The sequence below is a fragment of the Venturia canescens genome, chromosome 8 (assembly GCF_019457755.1).
Source record: "Venturia canescens isolate UGA chromosome 8, ASM1945775v1, whole genome shotgun sequence".
NCBI classification, from domain to species: Eukaryota; Metazoa; Arthropoda; class Insecta; order Hymenoptera; family Ichneumonidae; genus Venturia; species Venturia canescens.
In genome coordinates, this window is record NC_057428.1 from 22,332,348 (window position 1) to 22,354,007 (window position 21,660).

The 21,660-nt window shown below is 44.0% G+C and overlaps 1 protein-coding gene across 9 annotated transcripts in view; it reads right to left on the bottom strand.

Annotated features, from left to right (window-relative positions):
• siz (Brefeldin-resistant Arf-GEF family protein schizo) overlaps positions 1–21,660 on the bottom strand; it is a 29,200-nt gene that overhangs the window by 4,923 nt on the left and 2,617 nt on the right. For 2 of the 9 annotated variants that reach the window (XM_043426491.1, XM_043426484.1), the window contains exons 2-3: positions 753–1,103; positions 37–649 (exon numbers count right to left, since the gene is read on the bottom strand). In XM_043426491.1, coding sequence (XP_043282426.1) covers positions 37–649; positions 753–1,103 — 964 coding nt within the window. Of the gene's footprint in view, positions 1–36; positions 650–752; positions 1,104–2,188; positions 2,559–7,208; positions 7,788–9,195; positions 9,362–12,293; positions 12,410–12,665; positions 12,960–16,575; positions 16,635–21,660 lie in introns of those variants that run through there. The other 7 variants (XM_043426487.1, XM_043426489.1, XM_043426488.1 and 4 more) reach the window with 7 other exon arrangements.

Consider the following 21,660-nt stretch of genomic DNA (forward strand, 5'->3'; position numbering starts at 1 on the left):
CCTCCTTGGCCAGATTTGGCATGATTTTTTTCTTACCTGAGGATTGTAATAATGAATGCTGGAGCCACTTTCTTGGGAGCTCGAGTCCCAGCACGGACTCGCCGGTGGTTGATGTCGTCCGCACGGACTAGGCGTCATCGATGGCGCGTGCCTCGGGGTCGCCGTCGCCGTCGCCGTTGCCTGATGCAAATTATATGCCGGATGTTGATGAACCATTTGATTGACTTGATGAGCAGCCAGCATTTGAATTTCGCATCTACCGCTTTGGCTTCTCGGCATTGGTGATTGCAAATTTTCACCGTGTCTTCGTTCTCTCAGCGACATACTTCTTATGGGCATCGGCCGATTGTTTATCGATTGGGTGGGCTGTTGCTGTATGTATATTTGGTTGTGATAAATAATCCTATCGTGTTCCGCCATATTGCCACCGGGACGTTCTCCTCCAGCGCCAGCGCTCTCTTGAACATTTCGACTGAGCCTCTTTTCCGCCTTGGCCATTGCCGTTATCGCCGCGAATTTCTTCAATAACGTGTATCTCCGAAATGCTCGTTGTATCGTCAATGCGGCGTTTCTCGCTTTGACACCGCCGTATTTTCGCTCCAGCATCTCAATCTGCTTGTCCAGAAGATCTTGCGACAATTCGTACCTGCTTTAACGCCAAATAGCATCCAACCGTATCATGAAAATATATATAGACCGTTTAGGGGCTCGCGTAATAAGCGGCGAACGTTCCGAGACAGATTTTTACTTACGCGGCTTGCAGTCTGCAACGTTTTAGAACATCGCCGTTTCTGATGGTCCCTTTTTTGTGATGCGATTGCTGATAAACCGATTGCGCCTGTCCACCGTAGCCTTGGACCATGCTACCGTAGCTTTGAGGCTGATTGTAAGCGCCGCTCGCGTACTGATAAACTTGAACGTTCGAACTAGGGTAAACTCCGTGAACGTAATTTTGTCCCTGCATGTAAGACTGTCCGGTGATGTAGGATGTGGACAGTGACGTTTGACTCCCCGAAGAATAAACCCCGTGTGAGCTCCCACCGTGATTTTGCCCGAGGCACGGACTGTTGTGCGTTTGTCTCTCCATTTTTTGTGCTGGGAAACTGCAACAAACGCCGCATCATTTTCATTAACGCTTATATATATATCATCATCATCATTTTGATAAACGATCAAACATATTGTGCTCTTCTTTTTCATTTACTCTTCTCCGCCGCCGAGCAACCAGCATTCTATCTTTTTTTTTTTTTTTCTATCATTTATAAATATTTATCAAGACCGTTTCAATGTCGTCGAATATGTTTTTTGTTTCGTTCATTTATCATTAATCATTTTTTTTTCTTCACAATATCGTTAGAGGACCGACGAGACTCGAGAGTTCAACGACCGTGCTGCTGATGTTTCAATAGCGTTGAATTATATACGTTGCTGAGTGATTACCAAACCCAATTTCCGGAGGAGATCGCACGAGAGAGAGGGAGACGCAGGGGGTAACGAGCTACGGTTTTGCGGGTGCACGTTGAACATTTGCGCGTGTATATAGCATGCGATTGCGCGCAGTGACTTTCGACCCGCATTCGCGTAGATTGTCCACGCCGCGCTGCATCTGATGTTTAATATTTTAGGCATTTGTGGCGCCGAACGAATGCATAGCGGCTGCGATACGGTCGTAAGGAATATCGAATGGACGAAGAGTTTGCGCCGGGCGCATTGCGAGGAACCGCGCGAAGGGATGGAAATTTAACTGGTGGCGCAGTGGCGCGGGGTCAGCGATCCTCGAAGGCCTGGTATTCGATCGGATCTCCCTGCCATTTGTTTCTCTGCCATTTATTTAAATTACCATTACCATTATCATGATAATGATAGCCAGCAGAAGCGTCGGAGAGGTGCCAGGTGTGCGCCGACGCAAACGCGCGTTTGATATCCAGCATGCACCCGCTATAATAGCTGTACCGCCCGCTTCCTTTCCGTATTTATCATATTCTGAATCATTCTGCTCAAATTGTACGCACACGCGCGCCTAGCCTATAATACTAGAAACGAAAACTAACTCTCTGGCAATGAGTCACTCGTCAGAACTCACCCCCGTGGACAATCTCTCTCCGAATTCTCCGTCCACGCATCGTCCATATGCGGTGTTACAAAATTATAGGGGATATAAAGACAAAAAAAAAACGCAACTACGTACCCCACGAGAAATCCAGATACGCAGATTATCATTGTGATTTATTTTCTTATATCGATCCCGTCAGAAGGGCCGCAGCGAAGGACTCTCTCTTTCGGTACAACGACGACGCACACGCACACACTGATTTTCGCAAAACACTCATAGATGAAGACGCAAACTTTGAGATACACGGGGAAGAGAGATTCCAGCATCGATCGGTGCTGATAAATAAAGTTGACAGTTCGACTTGGCACTTGTAAAATGCATGACCAATACCCGCCGCGTGAATATGAATAAAAAGATATTGCGCGCGCGTGTCTCTTTATTGTAACTTTTGATCGTATTTTTTGCGAAAATAATGATTGGTATGATATTTAGTTGAAAATATATATTTGTCGGGACGTCCTCACGATTCGGAGGCGAATGCTCGACTGGATTTTCAATTTTCGAAGGCGGCCGCTTCGAAGAAAGAAGAATAAAAAGAAGAAGACGCGAAAAGGAGGAAGGTGCAGAGAAGAGAAAAGGAACGTGAAGGAAAAGGCAACAGCTGCTCCTCCTCGAAAGAGGATCCTCGCGCAGGCTGTATATATTCATTTTTTTTCTGCACCTCTCTCATTCGCTGCGAGATGTTCCAGCCAGGTCCTTCAAAATGTCTATACAACTTTATGGGGCCTCCTTTTTATTTTTTAGTCACGAGCGATCCCGCACACATGTGCTCTTTGTGTCAGCAGGTAAACGCGTGCCACACGCCATCGTTTCAGCCGTTTCACTCTTTATTTTCGTTTCAAATACAATTTATATTTTCTTCTTTTTTCCACTTTTTCTTGATAATGATATCTGCTAATTTATTTTTATCGATCAACCATTTTTACCGATGCTTTTCGTCGGTAATGAACATTTTTTCAAAATATATAGTACATCAACGACCGTAGTGATTGAGTCAATGAGTATATAAAGGCGGTTGCAACGAACGTTGTACTAGTTGTTAAAATTAGTATTATCATATACACACCAAAATAGAAGAAATGTAACAGGAGTCACATGTAAAGCCACCTGCTCGCTCGATCATGGATCGTTGTTCGTGGCTCGGGTCTCGAAAGCTTTGAAAATCAAAGGCTTCTTTATACCTTCTTCTTGATCTTCACCGCGCGAGGAGCAGGGAGAGCAGATGAGAACGCAAAGCGGAATAAAAAAAAAAAAAAAAAAAAAAAAAAAAACAAAAAGTACATAGGGCAAATGGAGAGTGGTGGAAGACTCGAACCTTCTTGTTGAAACATCTGCCGATATAGTCGGGGTGTTGAGAGTCAACGTTGCATGAACGTTTGCTGGACGCGATTCATCCTCCGATATTGGACTATATATATATAATATATGTGCGCATTTGCGCGGCGCGCGGAAAAGGAAAATGCAGAAGAGGTTGAAGAAAAAAATAAAAACTCGGAGAATCGGAAAGGCTTTGAGAAATGATGCGCGATACGACCATATAGTTAAATATCACTGCGTTGGGTACATCAGGCATTGTTGTTGTTTTTTTTTTCTAACATAAAGGGTTGAAAAGAAGTCGAGTGGCGTCTCGCGTACATGCCTCGGTGGTCTCTCTCGTGCTTGGTGTACGAGCAGAGCCACTAGGTATCTCGAGAGACTATACCCTCAGACAATGCGTGGCTTCTTTCGACGGAGAGAGTATCACTTGCCACTTGGACATGCACGCGCCATTCTACAACGGAACCCGGTTGTCTTCGAGTCAACCATCATCACCCTTTTCTTCACCTCCCTTAACCCCAGCTCCGCTTGGCCTTATGTTCTTCGTATTCTCTTTCCCTGCACATGCTTTCTTACTCTCGTTACTTTCTTCTTTCCTCTTTCCTCTTTTATTTTTTCTCCGTTCTCCTCCTCCGCCCTCATATATTCGACTTTTCCTCGGTAATCTCCATAACGCCGGGCAGAGTCTGCAGTTACAAGGCATCGAGAGATATCTCGCGTGAATGAAGCGCGGAAAAGTATTTTGCACAAAATACAAAAGGAAAAATATGAAAACGATTGAACATTCTATAGGAAATTAAATGACGTGGGAAAAAACGGTGAGAGCAAAGTTGACTCAATGATTCTTTTGGAAAAGAACCTATGGAGCACTGCGCGTTCGGAATTTCGAGAATTGCGATAGACCTCGCTATTTTTTCGTCTGAAATTTCTGTTTCGCGCGAAAGTACTTATTTCTCAGACTAAATCCTCCCTTTTTTTTTCTCTTTTTATTCTTCGATTTAATTGTATTCCTTTCACGAACCCGAAATCTGTTACAAAAAACTGATTTCAATTTACAGTAAAGTACAACTGCATCCGAATAGATTGGCGAAATTTCAGGTCAGGTTATCGACCATTTGATGAAGAATTAAAATGTCAAAAACCGTAAAATTTCTACGGGAGCTTATGGAGAATCCATCATCACCGTATTTCTATTCAATAATTTATACACCGAATATCTCTACTAAATTTCTGATAAAAACTATCTCACGGATAGAAAATAAAAAATAAAGGGTTATGAAATGTTGAAAAGAGATATTAACGATATAAGTTGGAAAAATGGCAGAAGCAGCAGAAGTTAAAATCAGGTTCTACGAAAGGAATACCTTAATTGTATTTAGACTGGAACGCGTCGTCTTCGCAACGATCTCGAATGTAAAATTAATTTTAACGATTGTATTGTTAGCAATTATTTTGTTTCCATCATCCGAAACAAAGAATATTGAGTGCGATTGCGAGAATAAAAAGAGTATTAAATTTTTCAAGAACCGCCATTGAAGAATGTAGGCAAGTGCGCGCTCGGCGCGAATATAAATTTCGTATGCAATCGCGAGTATGCTCCAGTTTCCGCGAATGGCCACAGTCCAGTTGCTTACGACATATATAGGTACTCGATGCCCTGCACGCAATATTCTTTATTCATTTACGTACGTGCGCGCAATGCGCGCGCCGACTCGGGCACACGCGCGCGTACCCATTTACCGTTATTATTTGTGCACGGATCGTTGTACCTTGAGGTTCGGCGCACATGAAAAACAAAATAATTGTTTAATTGTACGTGTCATAAAAAATGAAAAACATTTGAATAGTGTTTTTCCCCATCGATATGAGGGATATGAAACAAACGTATTGTGTTTATTTTGTTGGAAATAATTCTGAAATGAAAATATGAGCGAATAGGGAATAAGAACCGCGCGGGATTGAGCGCCGTTCAGTTGACTCGGAGGCCGGCCGCGTTGGCAAAAATTGGCTGTACAATTAATGAGATTCCAGATAGCAACGGCGTGTGAAAACGATACTATGCGAGACGCGAGTGTAAAGCACGAGCGAAACGACGAGATCTTAGCTGTCGGAGTATCTCTCCGGACCGGAGATTCTCTGGATCAATTCGAGGGGTCAGATTCCTTCATCTCCGTCCCCATTTCAAGAGATTTTTTCCTTTCCTCTAATTCAGAGCGTATATGCTCGCAACAGCGGAAACACTATATACGCGTATATATACTCTTTAATTGCTTTGTTTTGACGAACCCGCATCGAGGCTCTTGACCGAAGCTATATGTGTATTTTATTTTTAAAACGATGCTACCAATTATTGTGCTTCGCTTGAAGTTAAAGAAGCAAAATCAGTGCAGGAGACGCGCATTATTACGCGACGATTTGATTTGTTACTCGACTCGTTTCTTCGGATAGAATAGTCCGAAAATTGTCTTTTACAAAAATATTCAACATGGGTGGGCTCTTTCTGCTCTCTTTTAAAACGCAGCCTTCACCGCAGTTCCCTTTGGCGGAGTATTTTGCTCCGAGTGGTTTCGTATTGAGTCTCGCGACTCGCGATTCTCGCGTCCATCTAATTCCGGCGACCGAACCGGAAGTAAAATCCGCGATCCGTCTGGAGTGGATCGCGCAATTGAGTGCGCGGGGAAGAGGTGAATTAATTAGAAAAATCATTGAAGCGTGGGGTATGGGCGCGAGGGCTGGGGACGCGCGCCGAATTAAAAGTTCCGCCCCGTCGAATAGGTGTTGCCAGGACGGCTAAACGAATATATCATTGCGATAATACCGGACCGGAGCGATACCGGGGCGCCTGTATTGTAAAAAAAAACGCCTCAAAGCCCGTAGACGTCGGCGCATACTATAGTACGCGCGAGCAACATTGAGGCGTCGATGCGCTATGAGGCCTCATTCTCGCGTTATTATCGGCGCACAACTAATTAAAGACCCGCGTTGATTGCTATTACCGAACGGTAGCCGCAGGCTCCGAGGGTTCTCTTCTCGTCGAGATTCGCGCTTATATAGCGTTCCTATATATGCATATATATACGTCTCTTGAAATACTTGTATAATAAATACACTCTCGTGTGTGCGTGCACGCACACGCCCGCAGTGTGGCCATTACAGAGTTTTTTTGATCTGTTGTTTCTCGCTAATACCAATCTTGCATGCGAGTCGCCAATTGTGAATCTATATACGCGTTTGGTGGGGCACAGCATTATATCGTTCGAGTGTAAAATAATTAATAAGTTATACGATTACCGCGAGAGTTGCCGCGAGAAAGGGGAAAAGGGGGGAGTAGCTCCAAAGACCCGGTGAAAGTTGTATACCAACTTCTCCTCGTGTTTCAACGTACTTGGAATTCAACTCACCGACAACGCCATGCATCCTCTTCTCTCCCCTATCGCGCTCGATTTAGCTATACTATTTTTTTTCGAAGGAACGTACAAAGTACAACCTCGTCATCGTGACTGTGTGAATACAATTGATTTTCATCATACGAAAATGGCTCGCAATTGTGATTGTGCGATGTATACCGGGGACAAAGTGAATTGGATAAAACTCGGCATTTCATTTAATTGAAGGAAAAATTGTATAAAAGAAAAATATATATGCCTAGTTCGATTTTCGTTTGCCAAAAGCAAGAATTATTTACAATTACACGCCCGCGACAAGCTTTTCCCGCGGTTGGTTCATTATCGGGTCACGAAAGGAATAAAAGGAATAGCACATTTTATAAATAATGTACCGATTGATGAAGGAGGTGGGCGTCGAATATCCAAGCTGTAGTCTCGATCTTATGACTTTTTCTTGCACCGTAATGACGCTACGACTTCTCGAGCTCTGATGTATTCTAGTCGTTCTGATAACTTGATGGTAGTGCGGTTGCTGCGGACTCGGAGACGCGATCAGCCTCTCACGTGGCTCTACCATCGTTGCACCAAACATTTTCTTCTTCTTTCACTTTTATCCTTATTCTCCGCTCCACCTCCCCCGCCCCTTCGTTCCAGCACCCACTTCACAAACCACCCACGCACTTTCGAGTTTATACGTTTTTCGATTGGTTCATCGCACACTTATTTTTCAATCGACTGTTTTTTATCATTTCTTTTTACAATTCGCACGCGAGCTACGCACGAATACTTTATGAGCACGCGGCATCTTTGTATTCACACTTTAGGACGTAGATGCGAGTATCAGCGTTTCACCGATATTCCACACAGTTTAACTTATTAGGTGGCTCTTTTGCGATGAATTATTTAAAACTCGGATCACCAAAAAGTCATCGCTCCTGTCTTTCGAGGATACATCGCTGTATCCGGTCGACCTGATATGGATAAGAAATAATAAAATTTCTACTCTGATGTAAAGGCGACAACATATGCATGTATTAACAGAAAATTCGAATGAAACACAGGTGGGCGGTATACGGATGTTCCAGCAGGACACAAAAATATCAATGGGGTTAAAATGAGTTTTTTATCTGAATGAATTTTGTATCGTTCGAGCGTAAGCCGTGATTTAAGGAGGGTGGCTACGTTCGTCAAATTGATAAGAAATTGGAAAAATGTAAAGAAAACAATGGGTTCCGACTCGACGATGAGGAGTTGTTTTTTTTTTTTATTTTCCGCCTTGGTTGCGTCAGAGCGATTTGCCATTGATAACGAATCAGACGTATCAGACGCAATGAGATATATCGCTACGCGGGGAAACAAAGGTTGTTCCTTTATCGATGTTTTTTTCTTTCTTTCGCGAAGACCGCGTAAATGGATGGTGAGATGGTGCTTTTTTCGATGAAAAAATGAACGCGAAGCGGGTGATGAATATTCTGTAATCGCGGAGGGAGAGACATTGAGAAGCGGTGAAGACGCGGCGATGATTATCTTAGACGAGAGATTACGTAATATTTTGCGCATATGGTGTCGCGGTTTCGTGGTCGTTTGCGTTCGCCTCATGATTTCTCGCGCGCGCGGCAAATGTTGACGACACACCGGAGCGCGCGTGCGCGATTCGTTCATAGCCGAGCGGAGCTGCTGAACCGCGGCGCGGCCATAATCGCGTTATTTTATTTCCCAGATTGCGAGATAATACGCGCCGGTGGACGAGACAGCCTGTGACCAATATTTTATTTTCTCGTATATACGCCTCGTACACATATGGCGCTTCCAATAGAGAAAAAAGTTGCAACGTAACTTAAAAAGGACAAAATTGAACGGAGCGACTTTCCTATCGTAATCTCGCACGTAAACGCGTTCGTCGGAAAAAGAGAGATAGCAAAACTCGACGTTCTCGACATATAAATGCGTTTGCGACTCTGATGCGGTCGCGCGGACTCTCGTGTCCGGTTTTTACTTCCGGGTTACTTTTTTCCAAACACATTCGATCCTCGTTTCGTTCGTGTCTGATTTCCCTCTAGCGGCGGTGGCGCAAGGTGCCGCTCTGCTAAACGCTCCTGAAAATATTTCACTCGTATAATACACGTCGTCGCGGCGAGATTTTTCGTATATACGTCGCGTTAAATGCGAGACGATTTTTCCCCTTCGACTCGTACGAGTGTTATTTGAAATAAATCATTTGAAATTCCCCTCGCGATTCCTAATTTAGTCGTTGAATTTTCACTGTGACATTCACTGAAATCCAAGTATATATATTCGGACGAGCGTCCGAACGACGCCTACTACCGAGTTGACATAATTCGCGTTATTAAAGCGATTAATTAACCATGTTGTTTGTACCGAGGAGTAGCGCGCGCGTCGATTCGCAGGAGCCAACTATCGCTCGCGAGTACTCCCAATGCCTTCGTGCTTCTACCCAACACATTCGCTCACATTCACGCACATTCTCTCTTCTCTTCTCCATTTGCCGTTAGCTCTGATACGGCAATGGAACTGTCAAACTTGCAGGAAAGAGTGAGAATTCCCCCGCCAGCTCGCTCTACTGCACACGAGCCCCCCGCGCCGTCGCCGCCGCCGCCGCCGCCGCCGCCGCCGCGATTTCAATCACCGAGCGGGGCGATGTTTGCTCGGAACGCGCGAGCGATATCAAAGTATCACGTATACGTTCCACTTTTTCTCCTCCTCCGCCGCCTCCCTTTTTTTACAGTTCTTCTTTTCTTTTAGATTCGGGACGCGCGCATGGGCTGTTGTCAAAATTCAAAAATATGTGCTGCTGGAGATTAACGAATCGGGACGCGATGCGAACAATAGCCGACGATGTCGATCCAATTCTAAAACATAACATCTCCGTCATTATCCGCATTTTTATTAACCATTATTTCGTTCCTTTTTTGTGCAATTGTTTTTTTGTTTTTTTGTTTTTTTTTATTTTTTCGTTTTTAATTTCGTTAATATATATATACGAAGCTGACACAGCGCGATGATGCGCCCGTTCGCATATCATTATTACTCCCTCAAATATAATATACCGATAATTATCGCGAGGTATATTACGAAAGACACGAGTCCATGCACGCCTATCTATTATAGGCTCAATGAATAAATAAATAAATCAATAATTAAGGAGATATTTAGAAATATGCGTCTACATATGATCGTTAGACGTCTTCTCTCGCAATAACCTATACCGAGATGCATATATGCTGCCTATAATACTCTATATATATCCGATCACCGCCCTACGTTTTTCTTAGTATTTTTTTAACACAAGGTACACCGCTCGAACTTATCACCGCGCGAGTTGAAAATCCGGGTCACACGCTGCACAATTTGCTTTTTTGTTGGCATTGCACATATGCCATTAGATATCTAGCAATTCGTTAAACTAAGACTTTCGTTTATATTATTTATTACGCACATTGTGCGTGACGTTTTCATTAAAAATTATCGTTCAATTGTCGATTTCTTAATCGCGTGCGAGCGCGCGCGCGCACGCACTTGTACAACTATACAACTATATAGCGATGCCTGTGCAGAGACACCCGGTGGCATTGGCTCCGCGGCGACGGAAAACACAACACACGGCACAAAAAAGTGCTCCGTTATGAGTCACTATATATACGAGTTCGTTTGTCGAGTGTATACTATAATATTCGTCCGCGTTTGGTTCACCGCGATACTCTCCCTCTTTATTCCGCTCTTTCTTGCGCGTTTTTCATACTAAATATTAACCTCGAAGCATCGCGTAATTATATATATACGCGATATGATCTCGATGTCAGGGATATTGTCGTACAAGTGGCTGGCGAGACGAGACGGCATCTCATTTACGAAATTCACGACGTATTCACAAAAAAAATAAATAATACGCCGATCAAATAGATGTTTAACTCGATCTCAAAATAAGTGGTACGAGCGCGACGACGAAAAATTAAACGAAAAGGGAAGAAAAAATGGAAACTCTGTTATTTTTTGTAATTTGATCTACTGTAATCGGATTTGTCGCGTAATCGGAGTAACCTTCGATTAATATTGTTGGTATCATCGCTCGAAGAGAGCTAGAGACGTTGAACCAAACCGCGGGTGCTGGTATCCGGGCAGGCACGCTCGACCGGAGCTACCGATAAATTAGCCCGTGGCAAAAGTAAAAGTCTCAAGAGAAAGCTACCGGCGAAAGATCTTTCTCCCCTATTTTTTTTTTTTTCGTCCTTCCTTCCTTTCTCCCCCTCTCTTCCGCGCAGCACACCTCGCGCAATCAGCCGCTTCGAACGTTTCGCTATATATTTCTTATAGAAACCCCGCGCGCGAGAACATTTTTTTCGGGCATCCCTACTTTCGCATCGAGCGTAGAATTTTATCATAACAAAAGCATGTTTCAGAGCCGCTATGTTTATACATTTTCATAAAATATTCCACGCGTCATTCAGATTGCTAAATAATAAAATCATTTTATGATAAAGTAAATTATTTGGAGAATAACCCGGGCGCCGTTGAAAAAGAAAATCGGTTTTACGGTTTATAAAAACGTTTTCTTATCGATGCGTCGGAGGTCCCCGCGATCGCATGCAGCAGTGAAAGTGCAAACGAAGCGAAACGAGAAAGTACGGTGGACCGGAGCGAACGAAAAAAAAAAAAAAAAAAAAAAAATGAATTGTCAGGAGTTGGAAAATAATGAGAAAATCGATAGTTTCAACTAGCGAGAAATACTCTTAATGTGATTAAAATGCGACGGGCGCGCGTCACACTCTGATAATAAGCGACACTCGAGAGCGCACGGAGAAAATTATAGATATAAGAAAAGAGATGAAAATGAAATAAATAAAAATAGAGAGATAGCAGCTATATCGCTCGCGCGGTCGCTCGATCTTGGAATAATAAGTCGGTGCACGCGATATTCTCGAAAAAGTTGGTCGAGCACGACTGCATGCCTAATATATCCAATCTTTCTCTTTTTCTCTATTATACCCGCATTATTTTAAATACACGAACTTTCTTCATATATATTTCGTTATTTCGCATCAATCTTATGGGGGGGGGGGACTCGATAATGAAACAAATCTGTCGCATTCGGATAGCGCGAAAAATCAATAAAAAATGAGAAACAAGAAGAATCACATATAGAAGAAAAATATTGGGCAATTGAAAAGTGCGAAATGAAATTATTTTTACAACGATGTTTATGAGGTGACGTATTCGCGAATATTAAAAATTTTCAAGCTTTTTCAATTTCTTTTGTCGAATAAAAAAGGGAATGATACAAAGTGGGCGGCGGGCGGTGGGAGGGGGCGAGAAAACCGGTCAGCGGTCTGTGTTGCAAGACGCGATGTGTGCAACGTAATGTTCAACGATTGGCGAAAGGGTCCGTTAACGCCCTTTTTTCTAATCGTATCTTTGTTTTATATATATATTATAGTCCAAAGCGAGAGATGATCGCTGACCCTGACGTTTGTAACAGTCGCTACCAGCATGAGAGTATATAGCACACGCGCGCGGGGCGGTACGTCATCGTCCTCGACTATGAACTGGTCGTCGCTTTCCCCTCATCATCCTCTACGACTTCCATGTCTTATTTCTGTATTTGTATTATGCGCGCTCGCTTCCACAATACCACCGCATCATCGCGGCTCATCGCAATCGCATTTGCAATTCTGAATATGATTTCATTTTTTTTCTCTCATTTACATATATTGGACGCATATATAGGCCCGCCTGCATGCATGGCCCTCGCCGAAAACACTAAACATTCCGGTAGAAAAGTATTGAATTAAGTTGTAAATAAAATAAATAAAACTATAGTAACGCGATTATACACTTGAGATTGGAACTGCTCTTGCTCCATTTTTTTTTTTTTTTAATCACTGTTGTACGGCCGAATTCCTGCGATGCACTTCATTTTATATAATAAGCAGGCTTATTCGCGTCAAAAAAGTATACAGTTGCATACTCTCGGTTGATTATTCATGAGGACAAAAGCGCGGGGACGATAGCGCATGAAAAACGGAAAATAAAATGAAAAAACCGAGTATAAGGAGACTGGTATATTTCGTATATATATCCTAACTAGCGCGGCGATCGCGGCGCTTCTCGCGGTTTAAGCCCGACTGGCCGCGACGATGTAACTCGCGAGGCCGCAAAGCCCGCGGTTAGCCTTTTCCTCGCTCCAATGTTTTACGCTGCTGGGGGTTTCACTCCTCCGACTCCTTTCTCGTGCTCGAGTCTCTCTTTCTCCCTCGCCCCGCGCTACGCGACTCGGCTCAATACTTACACGCAGATATAAGTTTTATGGTCTGTTGCTCGACTGCAAATGCTCCTAGCACACCTTTGAGTGGACAATCGAACGCGATCGTTAAAGTCAACTCGCGCGCACCTCTCTCGAATTTTTCATTCCAAGAATCAATGCTCTCTCTAGTCTCTGCTATATATACTTTTCATAATATATCATCGTACGTTTGTGATACACACGTTGTACCACCAACGTGTATATACGAATGGGACCACGCGAATCGGCAATGGTCGAGCAGCGCTGTGGAGCTTCTTCCGACTGTGACGTCATTTTTTAAGCCGCCGCTGTTCGCTGTCTAATTATATATAAGTATATTTATTGCGAAGAATATTGAAGTGGCGCGCGAGGTATGTAACAATAACGGGCGGTAGTCCTCGTAGCCTCCGCGTTCATAATTTCGACGAGCGGGAGCATCGAGGGAGAGACATCTTCCACGTTCTCTTGTTGTTATATTCGCGAGTACAAGGACGACTGTATAGACCGGCGTGAGATCGCCGGCGACACGCTCTTGCAGCCTCTATACACTTCGCTATATATACGTCTTGCGACGAATAAGCGCCGCCGACCTTCCCCGTCGCGCGCGAGAGCGAGAGTATTCTCGAGCGCGCAGCAGCTATTCCCTGGCTTCATACGCGGCCTCGCGCTTCGACGAGTTCAATCGCGAATGTCATCAATAAAATTCCATTAGTCCGGTGCAAGCGGGAATCGAAATCGGGTATAAGAGGCAGGCGAGAGACATCGAGGATTCAATAATAGTCCGCACATTTCTGTGCTATGTACATATATGTCTATATATACATTTTTTGCGGCGCCTTGTTGGAAATTCTCGCAGAACGGAGTTTGTTGATCGAAGAGCGTTCTCGGGCACGTTCGAATGATATTTTTATAAAAATATCGCGGTGTAAATATTATACCTATGGAGGAAAGAATTTTCGTTGCGTACAAATAAATATGTATGCAGTATATTCCCACACAGCAATGTACGGACGATCGTGCGTAATCTCTTTACACGTGCTCGCGGCACGTATTAGCATCGCGGATGATCGCGCGCGCGTTCCCGCGAGCAGGCAGTCCAAAATAGGTAATCGCGACCACTGCCGCGCGTGCTTCGACGCACACGCAGATCGTTTTAGGTCGAGAGGAAAGAGAAGAAATTTTGAGGTCAGCATCTGCTCAAATCGATCGAGAAACGCTCTCGCGCGCACGCGAGTATTGAGACTAATGAATTATTTTCCTTCATTAATCGGGTTTTACGCTTCGCTCAAACGCGCATCGGGAAATGTAAATTTCTGTATTTCTGTATAATATATTGAAGCAATATATTATTATAAGATGTTCCTAATAAAAATCAAGTTTTCCTTCGATTAGCTCATCGTGTTCCTTCCAACGGTATGTATTTAGAAGCGAAAGAAAATAACATTATTTTGGATACGCAGCCCCTCGGTATACTAACTACTGCTTCGAGTCCAGCATATGTGTTTGGTGGGCCTGATTAAAGATTCGAGGAGAAGAATATGATACTCGCGCCTCGCGCGCGTTTAACGTACACGCACGAGCAGGTGGCTCCTCGTTGTTATACATAATATACTGCTTTTATGATTCCGCAAAGGAAAAGCGAGCCGCGTACGTCTCGCGCTGACTGGTACGATTACTCGGAGCTCGTTACGTCGCGTACAGTATACGAGCGCCAGAAACGCGGGCGCGCGGGTGACGACTCTTATGTAATGTACATACATGCGATAAAACATGAGAAACGAGACGGCTTTTTCCTCCTGAGGCTAAGGTCATTCTTCTCTCGGTAGAATCAAAGAGGAAGAAAAGATTTAAATTTTTAAGCGATAAGCCAGCAGAGATATATAATACCATTGATACGTATATACGACTACTGCTTCTTTACGGAAGCCAAGACAAAAATCGGGGATTCAAATATGATGCATGGTGCGCGACGAGAGTTTCGAATGAAAGTATATTTAACAACCCTTTTTTCATATAATTATAATAATAATAACAATAACAACATAACGAGACTCGAATTGTCGTTGATCCTACGATTTTGCGTATAGGTCGTTTCGACGAGGCTCAGAGAAAAGTCACTCGCGTGCATGTGTCCGTATATATTCGATAAAACGAACTTTTGGAAATAATTTTATTTATTTTTCTTCAGCTCGAAGCCTTCTTATTTCCGTGGCGTGGCGGGCTCGCTCGCGACACAATACCGGGGATGCTGAATTAATGTATTAGGCACGCGCCGAAAGCATCAGGTGTGCATGATAATAAATAAAATTAATCTCGAGCAGGATGGAATCTCAAAGAGTAAAATGTCAATGCGTCTCGACGCGAATGGCCAGCGCATTTGACGAGTTCTTGGGATGAGGGTGGTGGGGGAAGACGACCTTGCCTGTAATCGTGAAACGCACATATAGGATTGACCCAGTCCGAGGGGAAGAGTCGCGAATCGCGCTCCGGTGCTAGCGCTCGAAACACGATAGTCAAATTTTTTCATCGAAATAAAATCGCGATCTCTTCGGAATGGTTGACGCATGCAGCAGCAGCGATATGCGCGCTCCGCTTCGGATTATAGCGAAAGTGTGCATTAGTTGGGGGAACACAAATAAATAACACAAAATAACACAAATTCAAGATCGTATATATAAATATTATTGAGGCGAGGGTCATCGAACTCATGACCCGAGCGCAGTTGATGATTGTGAACGAGCATAGAAGTTATTGAAGAGTATATAAAACGAAAGGTCTCGCGACTGTCCCTTTCGATCGCATCTTGAATTTTTTTCGAGATAATCAGGGGAAAAACTCGAGCGTTAAAAATTTCCCAACAGTTAATAGGCAACCAGGCAGGTTTCGCTTGTTCGAGGCGCCCGCGTTGTATTGCACCGCCGGCATTGTAAAGCACGCATATACAGTTGCAATAATGGGAGCTATAGAGCGAGGAGCAAAGAGAAACGAGAAAAGTCAAACACGCGAGAACGACGACATTATATGTTAAGTCGGAGCAATTAAGGATCGTGTAAAACGTAATTTCCTATTTCCCACGAGTTTATAATCTGCTCGTAATATGCGCGAGTTATTGTTCCGTTAGGCTTCGCGGAAGAGACGAGCAGCGAGGCTAAAAATATTATATTATTCGCGACCTCGCCGATCGTGAACGAGCGATAGCGATCAATTATTCTCGAATTATTTATTTGACACGAATGGCGATAGCTATTTTAGGTATACACACGATTCCCGTAGCAGAATCAAACCTGCTCCGAATAAATATTTCGTAAAATAAAAGATGATCTTTTTTCCAACAAATGATCTCGTTTTTTTTGTTTGTTTTTTCGCTGGGCCAAGTAGGGCCGAAATAAAAAATTATACGAATTCACAAGTGCGGTATTATATATATTTAATTATATTATCGATGCGTTTTCGTAGCTTACCGTATCGCGGACGTTCCGAAAATTTAAAAGCCGCGGAAGAGCAACGGGGAAAAGCTTACCTGCAACAAATTGAAAAAAAAATAGAATAATAAAATCATTTTTGCGAAAGAAAAAACCGTGCTTGTCGCTCGCGATTAATCAGGCGCGCGGGCGTTTAAAAAGCCTCGCCGCCGCATCGATGCGCGCGACGAGAGATCGCTCAAACACTGCTTGTTTTAATGAAAATTTAATGAAAATAAATCTGAAAATTCGAGGGCGTATACCTGTAAGAATTTTTGGTGCATAACATCCGTACGAGGCACATTTTCAAATCGAACATTGGTTGGATCATTGCATTTCCCGTCGTATATATATATACTCGATGCTGCTTAATTATTACAACGTGTTTACGATTTAATAAAAATTATTATTATTATTGTTATTATTATATCGGTTAGAACCGCAATCTCGTTCTTCACCGAGGCATGCACACTACTATATACCGTTGAAAAAAAAACACGATCAAGGTCTCTCGCGCGCGCTTCGATGCTTGCGCACGAAAAGAAAATGTCTTATCCGCGCGTCGATACGTCAATGATATATACCAGGTATACATGTGTATTTGCCAAATGGCCAAAGTCTTGATCGTAACTTTTGTTCGCGAATACAAATTAGACTCCGAGGCAAGTACGTATATACTTGATAAATATTTTTTCTTTATCTTATCAGGCGCGCGCGCGCGTTTGAAACGTTTCGCGTCACGTATCGAGATAACGAAGGAAGCTCGTCATAAGGAGAATAAGAAGAAAAAAAAAGCGTACCGAATAGGAGAAAGACGCGCGAGAGAAAGCAAAAATCTGCGTGGTAATGCAACGCGCACGCGCGCGATAACTATATATTTCAAATTTAAGTGGCATTATTTTTATTTTTGTTTCATTCGCTGACGCGACATCATATCGGTCTTGTAATTTTTGCGCATGTACGCGCATTCTCTGATTATGACGCGCGGCATGGCACCTCTTGGTACGAAAGCTCAATAACGCCTGCTTGCTCTCGATATCTCATTGCTCCGTATATATGCACATGTTATTGAAAGTGTTTGAGGCGAGACCGGGAAAATTCCGCCCACCGTCTAAATATTCTCAACTCCGTTATAATTTGTCGGCGTTACAATAAATTTTCAGCTGCGTTTCGCGCGAGAACTTTCGCAAATTTGGTATATAGATGTTTTCGTATACGCGCTCGAGAACTCGACGTTATAAGGTCGTAAAAGCTTTGGCGATCAATAATAACCCCGTCCCGCTCGGCGTACGCAGGGGTGGTATAGCGTCATACTCTTGGTGTGTGCCGCCGGCACAGCCGTCGAGCAGAGCAGGGTACGGAAGAGAAAGGCCTGTACTCGGGGGCTGAGCATCACCCTCTCGCACGCAAAAAGCAGGGAGACCAAAAGTGCTGCTCGCCGGTGAAAAGGGACGGAACGGAATCGAGAAGGATCGGCCCTCTCGCCCTAACCATTCGTATTTATTTCTGCGCTCTGAAATTTTAACGCGTCGCCTCGCGTTTTCTCTCGACGCAATTCAACGTATCGCCTCTCATATCCCACACATCGTCCTCGCGTATATATTTATTATTATTTATGATTAGCGTCTATCACGGCAGCGCGTTGACCGCATTTCCGAATACCTTTATTTATATATTTATTCGACGTGAATACGCGCGAACGAAAAGGGACGAAGCGAGAAATCGATTAGATCTGCCAAAACTTGCCGAGAGTTTTTCAACTTTCCAATTTGCAATTAATAAACGCTCATGTTTGCGCGCGCCCAATTTTCATCTATTTTTCAACATTTTTATGAAAAACAAAGATTGACGCGTTTAATGTACTTATAAAATTATACTTTACAAATCCGCGCGTTTGATAAATTTCAATCGGACTAACGGCATATCCAGCCAAAAACTATATAATTATCCGCGGAAGCGTCTGGGTTTTGCATATGCACAAAGGACCTACAAATATCGACATGATTTATTGAAAAATAACGCTCTTCATCGGTTTTCTATATACAACAGTATATTCTCTTCGGTCGCGATCAATATCAAAATATACGCGAGCTATTCCAATTATCGATTGGATCGCAACGTGTTTGAACGGCTCCGATGACCGTTCGGATGTTGAGAAAATAGCGAGATTGAGACGTTCGAAATTCCAAACGTATACCAGCCACGCACGTCGAAAGAAATTCCATCAGGAGCGATGCAACAACACGCCCAGCATGCCGTGTGTCAAAGCTTAGAAACCGTTCTGGTATCATCATCATAATAATTTTTCTTTTGTTTTTTTTTTCTAATTAACATTTTCGTCTTTTTCGCGGCAGTGTTTCGCTTCCCCTCCCCCCCGCCTTGAATTAGTTTGAAGAGAATAAGAAGTAAAAAAAATATTATTTGCCAAACTCGAGTACTCACACCGTGTATACTTTGTAGATTTTTGAAAAAGCAGCGACGCGGATATATAGTAAAAAGACTTTCGTATTTAGCGGGCGGCGAAGCTGTAATTTTCATTCGAATATTCCGATACGGCGCTCTGCTTCGGCGATATTCACGAAATTCACTTTATGCAACTTTTATTTATTTTTGTTTTTTTTTAATGCACCTCGTGGCTGATGAGTATAGGTATCGAGTTGGCGCGCGCATATCCGCGTGTGGACCCTGAGGACCCTGTGGACTTTGACGCGCTTGTACGGGTGGTCTTTTCTCCCGATGTATCCACGCGTATATACGTTGCACGCACTCCACTCTGGAAGATTCGAAGATTCCCCCCCCCCCCCCCCCCCCCCCCCCCGCCCGCTCTCCCTCTACCAACTTGGCGCACACACACAACTCGGATTTAGGCGTCGCGCAAGCGGTGGATTTTGCTTGGAGAGTCCAGAGGGCGAGGATAGAAAAGATTTAGTCGTGCATTGACCGGGCCGGGGTAGACGATGCGAAGCAGCAGCCTCCTCTTCCGTTGCTTAACCCCGTGATCCCCGATCCGATATGAATTATTCCCCGATTACATCTAATATTGTATTAAAATAATTATCCGATATACAATCCTAATCGTATAATTAGTAACAATGACTTTTTTTTTTTATTTTCGTACAAATAAAGAGCGTAGGAAGTAAAAAGTTGGGTAGGGGTTTGTTAGAGTTGACGCTTGTTGGTCCGGTCGCGTTCGTCTCGCAACGCGACCACGGGTAACGTATGCGTGTATATATAGCTCTTATATCGCGGGGGTATACAACGAGCGCGTGAATGAAAAGCGACTGTATACCGTTTGGAGAGTCGTCTGGTGCACCCGCCAACTCCCCGCGGCGGCTCTCGTGTATTGTCGATTTTTTATTCGTATTTTCGTTGCTCCCACACACCGTGGCGGCGGCGCGCGTCGTCGCCTCGTCGCGCGTCGTCGACGGTTAAGAAGGAAAAGGGGGGGCGCGGCGAAATGGAACAACACCAACAACAACACGCGCGGCGGAATAATTATACAGAATATCTATTATTTTATATATACGTAAATTGTCCTCTCGCGAAAACATCCGAAATTCTTGGATTGTATGTATATTTTTTTTTTCTCGCCGTATTATTAAAATGTTTTTCCCGACGCTCGCTGCGGCCGAAGGGAATAAACGTTGCGCTGGTTGCGCAAATCCAACACCCGGTACATAGGAGAATAGCGAAGGAGACAGAACGGCGCCGTGTGACGCGCCGCCACCCCCTCTACCGAACCCGAACGATCCGAAACCTCGGAGATTCCCTTTTCTCCTCACCCTTGTGACAAGATCCGAAATGCGTCTGCGCCTGCCTGGAACAACTTGCCTCTATATGGTGGCGCTTTGGTCCTTTTCCTTTGTCCGCGCGAACAAACTTGCGCGTCTCCCTCTCTCTCTCGTTGGCCGCGTCACCACCGTTGCCGCGTTTACGCGAGGCAGCGCGCGTATACACACCGCTGCTGCTGGTTCGGGGAACCCCGATCGTTTCTTTTTCGATTCGTTGAGCGCCGATATTTTCGCTTCGAAAAATATTTCATTCTATCAATATGTTTGTATCAATCTTTTGACTTTCTCGGATCTCGAGCTTACTCGCGTGCTCCGCCGCCGGAGTTGTACACGCCGCCGCGCATATATATAATATTATATATATTTGTCGTATCCACAAGAGCGCGCGCAGCTCTCCCACGTTGCCTCTCGCTCCGTTATTAGACATCGCGGCTCTTCCCTTTCTCAACTCAACGGATTTTTCGTCCAACTCGAGAGAGCAGCAGGAGAATATATATACGATATCTTGAAATCGAATAAATCGCTCGCCCTAAATATTATATCAGTTTTTCGGCCGCGAGCTAGCTCATAATCCCCCGGGAAGCTGCAAAGGCGTCGCGCACGCGGCGGGCGTCGTCAATGTCGCTTCGAAAGACGCTCATAGCGTTTGACTTTTGCGCGCGATTAATGGAATATTTGGAAAAGGAAAAAGAAATTTCATCATTCCGTAGATATGTGTGTATGTGTTTTTTTTTTCCAACGAGTCCTCGTTTCCATGGATTTTTTTTCCACATATCGTTTCCGCGAAGAAGAGTCGGTTTCGAAAATTTAACACGGCCAACCTCGGAGCTGCTGACTCGTTCTATAACGTTTTAGCAGAAACGAGGATGAGGAGAGAAAACGAACGCGGCTCACATGCCAACGCCAGATGTTTCGCTTCCTAAGCGTCAAACTTTTAAAGCAAAATACTTGTAAGCCGCGTTTATGCATCTATGCAGCCAGCAGCAGAGATATGTTGCGCGGGGAAAATATATTGTTAAATTCCGCCGCGCCGCCTCCCCATAACTTATTTGTTTGAACGATACGCTATCTATATTATACAGGTCAAACGGGGGCGCGCTTTCTTAATATTATACTCCGGAAAACCTCTCGCGCGATTGAGGGATGCCTTTTATCAGGAAGCAGCATATACCACGTGTGACCCGCTTTTCGATTTAAATGCGCGTCGTATATAATGAGAAAACCGCGCGGTTAGGATCAATAATGAGCAATAATGAAGCTCGAGAGTTTCGAGGTCAAGCTCTCATCGCGATGG